Below are 7,604 nucleotides of genomic sequence, written 5' to 3' on the forward strand. Positions count from 1 at the left end.
ATCTTTATTGTTTTATGTTTGACCCCTTTTAGCCATTAACCACTAACCACCACCTATTTATTTTATTTAGTTATTCTTTTATTTTACTTTTGTATTGTTTGATGGTGGATAGACGTTTAATTTGTAGAGATCTTAATCAATGAACAAGGTTTTTTTTTTTTTATTATTATTTTTTTATTATTTTTTTTAAATCAATTTCAGTTACTTTCCTTTTCATTTTTTTTTTACCAGATGTCTTATTTGGAAACAATTAAGTTGCAGGAGATCTTAATCGACAAATAAGTTTTTTTGTCAATTTCATTTTCACTTTCCTTTTTAATTTTTTTGCCAGATGTCTTATTTGGAAACAACTAATTTGCAGGAGATCTTAATCGATAAACAAGCTTTTTTGTCAATTTCACTCACTTTCCTTCTCAATTTTTTTTTTGCTAGATGCCTTATTTGAAAATAGCTAAGGCTACCCACCATTCTACCTCCCCCTTACCCTATCATTATATTTGTTGTTGTGATGACATGATTATCCTATGCTTAGTTAATTTATTACCAATTGTAAACCGCTATGTATAAAGTTAGTTCATGTATAATGTGTTGTTTCTAGTGCTTTAGGTGTTTGGGTGATGTTAGAGGTGTTTGTGTTTGTTCCCATATATTGTCAATTGTTTTGCAACGTTTTAGGTGTTGATGTGTGTTCTTGGTGTTTATGTGCAACTTCAAGGTGTATGTATGCAATCTTTTTATGATTGAAAATGAGGGAGACAAACAAACATGAGAATGAAGTCAAATCTAAACGAACAATCTTGTATTTGTCTTTTATGTTATTAAGACCAAAGATAAAGAAAACAAATGATAAAGAAGCAAACGAAAGAAGAACGGAGGAACATGTGAAATGACCAAAATACCCTCATATGTGGTTAGCCTAATGAACCAAGGGTGAAACCAAACAACAAAATGACAAATTACGAACCATGAGTGCAACAACTCATTCTTATGGACTATACATGCATTATTTCAACGAACACACATGAACCATTTCTATAATTTACTCTATAATACATAAAATTAATATGAAAATTCATTCCATTATATGATCATTGAATCTAATAACTCATTCCATTATCCCTCTATTGTATTATTTCGTCATTCCATTCCATCCAACAAAACTATCAGACAATAAAATTCTTCAAAATGTCACAAAATCAAAGCATAAGATAGAAAACTCAAATGCAAAAATGTCATAACTTATGTCTAAAACCATTTTGCATGATCAAAATCAAAAGAACAACATTTTGTCTATTTGGATGATAAATTGCATCCAACAAAGTTTAAGAAGCCTTCGATCTAGCCGACTTAACCCCTCCAGACCTTATTTGGTTGACAGCTGGCGATTCAGTGAACCATGTTGTGTACAAAAACTGCTTATTGGGCCCCACATGGTTGCATACTTGCTTAAGCTTCTGTCTCTCTTTCATCCACCTCAATACAGTCTTCATTTGTGTTTTACTTGTCAAATCTTTCACACCAACTTCCTACATTTTTTTTTTTTTTTTTGTGATAATCATCATTATCATACATATAATAATAAGAATCAAATAATCAGATTGAAAATGCATATTTGTAAAGATATCGCCACCTGGACACGTTCCCATGTTTGAGCAACAGAGAGAGGACCATGTTCCTTTAAAATGTCGAAAATAGCCCTGGTGATTGTTTGATTTTGCTCTGGTCGAAATCTGGGCTCTAATGCTTTCATTGCTGGTTTTGGTTTTGTGCCAAGGTATTTTACTGTTGTGGTGAACATGATGCTTTTTGTTGGAGGAAATGTAAATTACAGAATCTTCTACAATACAATAATCATTCAGGAATTAGAAAAAGAAATGAAGAATGTGCGATTTATATATGTCTAAAAGAATGCTAAAATCAGAAATCAGTGAATGAAATCGCTTTGATTTCACTATTAACATACAAACCCTAATCAGGGGAATACCGATTTCACTTACCACAAACAAATAGGTGAATGAAGATAATCAGCTAAAGAAATAGACATAGTAAAACACCCATTATCAATGTATGACAGATTTACAATCAAAACAGATAATTAAAAGTAAATCACTTCAAATACGAAGGCATTAGAATCTGGTAGTAAGTAATTTCTTCAGGGAAGCGCTGATTTCTTTCAAAGAAATTACTTTGTACGATTCTAATAGAAAAGATGAGATAATGTAAGGGGAAAACGCATTTCACGAAGCATATGATTCAAGTTAATGATTTGGGTAAAACCCTAGAAAGAGTAAATTATGTAAGAAACATAAACCCTACATTGATTCAATGATGCCAACGAAAGATTTGCGGTAGTAAAGGGAAATTGGATAAATATGTGTATGTGATTGATCTAATTAAGTTGAAGAGAGTTTGTTTGCACCTGAAAACCCCTCTAAAGCTCGTCTCGTTTCTGCTTCTTTCACAACTGATACAAATATGGTTTCGAAATTCGAATGGGCTTTATATTACAGGCTCCTGGTTCTCAAGAATCAAAAAACATATCATTTTATATGGTTTTAGTGTATTTTTTTTAACCAATGAGATTTTATTAGTAAACTAGCCAAGGAATTACCAAAGAAGACCTTCCTAGATTTGCTTTGTTATATCTATTGAAAATCCAAAAAATTGTCTTATAAACAATATCATAAAAAATGCTCAATTTTACATCAATAAAGGAGCTACGAGTAGGATTATGTAGCCAGCCAAGAAGACCATCCTAAGTTTGCTTTGTTATACCTATTGGCAATCCAAAAAATTGCCTTATCAACGATATCATAAAAAATGTTCGATTTCCTAGGAAGAGTCATGCCAAAATCAGTGCTTCAAAAGCCTCAATGAAATCGAGTTTAACCAAGAAAGAAGAGATTGCCCTGTAGTATAAGCTGAAGTTTAAATACCCCCACCAAATAACAATACGCAACCATATATCAATCCGCTCGTTATGAGTACCAAAGATATGATCGATTGTCTCGATAGTAAGGGAACATACAGGACACACGATTGAGTCCACCTTGATACTGTTGGATTAGTGTCTAAGTCCATAACTATTTTGGTATGTACTTGACCCGATTATGAGCATGGTCCTTTTGGATTGCCTTCACCATAACAATATGTAGGATGAATTAAGGAGAGAAAGATTTAATTATGATTTATTAATATATTATGAGAATAATATATTAAAGGAGAAATCATATTGTTTAATTAATATTAGTAAAAAATTAATTAAGAATTAATTTTGTGGCTAAAAGAGATTAATTAAACTAAAGGGAATGGATTTGCAATTATAAGATAATTGCAATTGGGCTATGGATTACCTAAATAATATAGGTTGGACGAATTCTATGGGAAGCCCATTAAGAATTCGTCTAAAGGATATGTTAAAGGAGTCCATGGGCTGCTTAGGGCTTAAGCAGCCAGATTAGGGTTTCCTAGTTGTAAACCCTAATAGCCTATATGTATATAAAGGCCCTCTATGCACCAAAAACGTGGCCAACACTTGGATTAGGGTTTCCAGCCGTTTTTGGTGCCTCCCCTCTCTTTTCTTCTTCATCTTGTTGCTTAGTGGTGTTTGTGACTCCATTAGAGGTGCAGCACTTGAGGCACTAAGCTTTCTGAAGCTAAGGATTGATTGTTATTGCTATATAACAATCAAAGGTCAGATCTAAAACATATTTTATGTTACTATGATTAATTGTATGCTAGATCTATGGTTTATAGCTTTGGATATTCAATTGCATGTTCATTAGACAAACTAGATCCAAAAAGCTATTAGGGTTTGCATATACACCATAGGAATGATGTTTTGCTCAAAACCCATAAGTGGTATCAGAGCCTAGGGCTGTTTGTTTGATGTATTTGATGCTATAATTGATTATTCATGCTTAAATCGAAATTTTTGGTTTCTGGGGGTTGGACTCGCCGAGTCCATGTCTGAACTCGCCGAGTCCATAGTGAACTCGACAAGTCCATGTCTGAACTCGCCGAGTCCATAGTGAACTCGACGAGTCAGAGTCACAGATGGAGCAGATTTCGGGATTTTGACCTGTTTTGGATGTGGATAATTACCTAATATGTTTTTTATTAATAAAATCCGATTTTTATCAATATTTGGAGATTATCCTTGCCAAAATAGAAGATAGTTGTCAAAATTTAGATAATCTTTTGTTTTATTAGATAAAGTTTGATTATTTGTAATTAGATTTGAATTATCTTGTGAAAAAGTTTCAATTTTCCCCTTTAGGTTTTATAGTTTAAATTTGAACTTAAAAGATTTTGTTTTTGAAATTTAAATAGTTAAACCCAAATGTTTTGAAAAGTTTCAAAACTTGCCCTCAAGTTTTGGAATTTAAATTTTTGATTAAAAGTTTAATTTTGAAATATTTAAATTCTAAACCCTAATGTTTTGAAATGTTTCAAAACTTGCCCTCAAGTTTTGGAATTTAAAAGTTGATTGAAAGTTTAATTTTGAAATGTTAAATTCTAAAACCCTAGTATTTTGAAAAGGTTCAAATTACACCCTCATGGTTTTGTTAAATTAATTAAAGGTTTAATTAAAAGAGAAAGTTAATAAAACCACCTAGTATTTTAAAAGTGTAAAATACACCCTATACTATATATATATATATATATATATATATATATATATATATATATATATATATATATATATATATATATATATATATATGTAATATTAAAAGTCTAATATTATATATATGTGTGTAAAGAGTCAGTCTTACCGTTAGTAGGCCTCATTCACGAAGCTGGTCTATAAGGGGTGTCTAAGGAAATTGCCTATAAAATGGCAATTGAATGGGTATCCACTCTTACCCACCGCACTCTTGACTAGTGGAGGGTCGTTAGCCGAACGGGTAGGATAGGATAGAAACCTTCCATTATAAGTATAATGAAGTACAAAGTAACTAAATGCTTTTACAAATTCCCAAATCATAGTTACTTTAGGCAAAATGTGAAATTGTATGCTAATTCATGGAATTACACTTCGTACCCTTGTCAAACGTTAGTGGAGCGTGTGTGGTTAACTGACACACTAATTTGGGGATGACATTGGTAGCGAAGGGTGGCTCGATTCTTATCATAGATCAATGGAGCGTGTGTGGCTAACCGGCACATTGATTAGGTGATAGTAGCATTGGGTGCACCACGTGATTCGTATGGTTATTCACACCTTATTTGTGATCCTCGGCATCCCAGTCACAAATAGAAGGGCAGAATCGAGATTAAACATGTAACATCCCGAGTTCAGGAGTGCAAGTTTAGGATTCAAAGTGTAAATGTGGAAGGGCAACTCGGCGAGTCCATGGGTGGACTCGGCGAGTAGGGTCGCGACTCTAGTCGTGTGTTAAGTGGCCAACTCGACGAGTCGGAGGCTGGACTCGGCGAGTAGGTGCTGAGTGGAGAAAACCCTAATTTCGAAGGATGAGCCCTATATAAAGGACATTATACCCTCTCCCCAACCTTTTTACCCTCTCTTGAAGTCCAGAAAACTCTAAGGCGCGTTTGTGAGGGATTTGAGTGCATTTGAACCTTGGAGAAGGGATTTTGGAGGAGATCTTGGAGAGTTAAGAGGCTTGGAGCAAGGGGCTTTGCTAAGATTTGGATTTCTCTCCTGTTGGAGCTTCCTTTTGAGGTATTATTTCGATTCTTGGGCTGTTATTCATCTAGATTCATCATTTTGGAGTATTTGGAAAGATTAGCTTGTGGTATTTTGAGTTTGGAGGTTAGATCTAAGGTTGCTACCTCAGATCTGGAATGGAGAAGGTCTAGAGTGCATTAAAGTCCCTGTTCTTGAGTGTTTGGTGAAGCCATCTTGTCCCAAACCCTAGCCCTAGAGTGTAAAATGCCTAGATCTCTTTGGATTCACGTAAAGTTTGCCACTTTACGTGATGGATGGGTTGTAGAAGGGTAGATCTATGGTTTGGATCAACTGCATGGCCTGGAAGGCTTCTATATGGGTTAAGATCTAGAGGCACTCGGCGAGTCACAAAGGTGTACTCGGCGAGTTGCTTGAAGATGGTCAGGAACTCGGCGAGTTGGAAGAACAACTCGGCGAGTAGGTTGAAGATAGCCTTGGACTCGGCGAGTCTGGTCGTGAGGTCCTAACTTTCTTCTGGTTGAGCCATGAATCAGTGAGTCAAGGGAGGACTCGGTGAGTTGAGTGAGAGGGGACTCAGAGTTGTGGGACTCGGCGAGTCTCGGGGTGACTCGGCGAGTTGAGTCGCAGATTGGGGAAGTTTTGAGCATGGGGACTCGGCGAGTCATCGGGTTGACTCGGCGAGTAGAGTCAGTCAGGAGGTTGACTTTGACTTTGACTTTAACCAAGGGATTGACCAGTTGACTTCCAGGGGCATTTTGGTAATTGTTGGCTTTTGTTTGAGTTCAGTGTTGGTGTCGTCTAGTGGTGGAGATTGTGTCAGTGGTCGGAGCATCTTGGTCTTATCTTTTCAGTCGGCAGTTGCGAGGTGAGTTATCCTCACTATATCAACAGGGTCTAAGGCACCAAGGCCGGCCCTTTATCGGATTGTGATCCGGGTATCGTTGTTATGTTATTGCTTTGATATGTTTGCATCCTGGTAGTTAGGATGGTATATGTTAGAGACCTGGTTAAGGTCGGTATCCTGATATATAGGATGATGCTATGCTAGTGACCGGTTAGGTCGGTATCCTGGTTAGGATGATGATATGTTATGTGATCTGCTAGATCGGCTTGATTGAATGTGAATTGTTATATGATTGAATGTTTATGTGAACATGGTTGTTGGACTGAGGTTTGGGTTGAGGCGGGTCCTGCTTTGTGCTGTAGGCGAACATACCCAGGGTGGACATGTTATCCCGAAGGCCCAGCGAGCGGTCCGGATAGGCTGCAGGCCCCAAGAGGGCGGACCAGACGTGCCGAGGCTCGGAGAGTGGACCAGACCGACTGAAGGCCCGGTGCGGGCGGACCAGTCATACTATAGACTTAGAGAGTGGACCAGGTGGATTGAAGGCTCGGTGCGGGCGGACCAATCACACTGTAGACTTGATGTATATGGATAGACTCGGAGGTTGGACCAGGTGGACTCTTGGCCGGTGTGGCGGACCAGTCTCACAGTAGGCCCGAAGTGCATGGCTGCTCTGTGCTCTGTTATGAGATGGCATGTTGTGCATGTATAGTATATGTGGTTGGTATTCTGGGGGTATCTCACTAAGCTTTCGGGCTTACAGTTGTGGTTTAATGTTTTTCAGGTTCTTCAGGAGACCGTGGCAAGGCAAAGGCGTGATCGTACCGCTCCTCATGATTATGTTTTATGTTGTGGTTCTGGGAAGACTCTGATAACGATTGTATTGAAAACCTTTTTGTAATAATTTTATGAAACCGGGTTGTTTTGAAAAGTTTAAATCGGTTGAAATTTTTTAGAGCGTTACAAGTTGGTATCAGCGCCTTGGTTTGAGTGAATTGGAGGAACATTCGTGTGAATCCAGTCTCAAATCAAGGAGAGTTTTTCAAAAGAGAATTTAAAATGGTTTTCAAAATGAGTAAAGGAGGACGCGGAGGTACGATCAGC

General features: G+C 37.0%; 1 protein-coding gene across 4 annotated transcripts; it reads right to left on the bottom strand.

Moving 5' to 3' along the window:
- Positions 1-1,186: 1,186 nt before the first annotated feature.
- LOC111912399 (uncharacterized) lies at positions 1,187-2,577 on the bottom strand. 4 transcript variants are annotated; one of them, XM_023908132.3, is made up of 3 exons: positions 2,420-2,577; positions 1,631-1,837; positions 1,187-1,526 (listed from the first exon to the last, which is right to left on the bottom strand). In XM_023908132.3, the coding sequence occupies exons 2-3, from the start codon at positions 1,796-1,798 to the stop codon at positions 1,323-1,325; spliced, it is 372 nt and encodes a 123-aa protein (XP_023763900.1). In that variant the 5' UTR covers positions 1,799-1,837; positions 2,420-2,577; the 3' UTR covers positions 1,187-1,322. The 4 variants fall into 4 exon arrangements, with proteins under 4 accessions (XP_023763900.1, XP_023763902.1, XP_023763901.1 ...); XM_023908134.3 differs by having other exon boundaries at positions 1,631-1,834; positions 2,420-2,565; XM_023908133.2 differs by having other exon boundaries at positions 2,317-2,464.
- Positions 2,578-7,604: the final 5,027 nt, after the last annotated feature.

This window comes from Lactuca sativa, chromosome 4, assembly GCF_002870075.4.
Source record: "Lactuca sativa cultivar Salinas chromosome 4, Lsat_Salinas_v11, whole genome shotgun sequence".
NCBI classification, from domain to species: domain Eukaryota; kingdom Viridiplantae; phylum Streptophyta; class Magnoliopsida; order Asterales; family Asteraceae; genus Lactuca; species Lactuca sativa.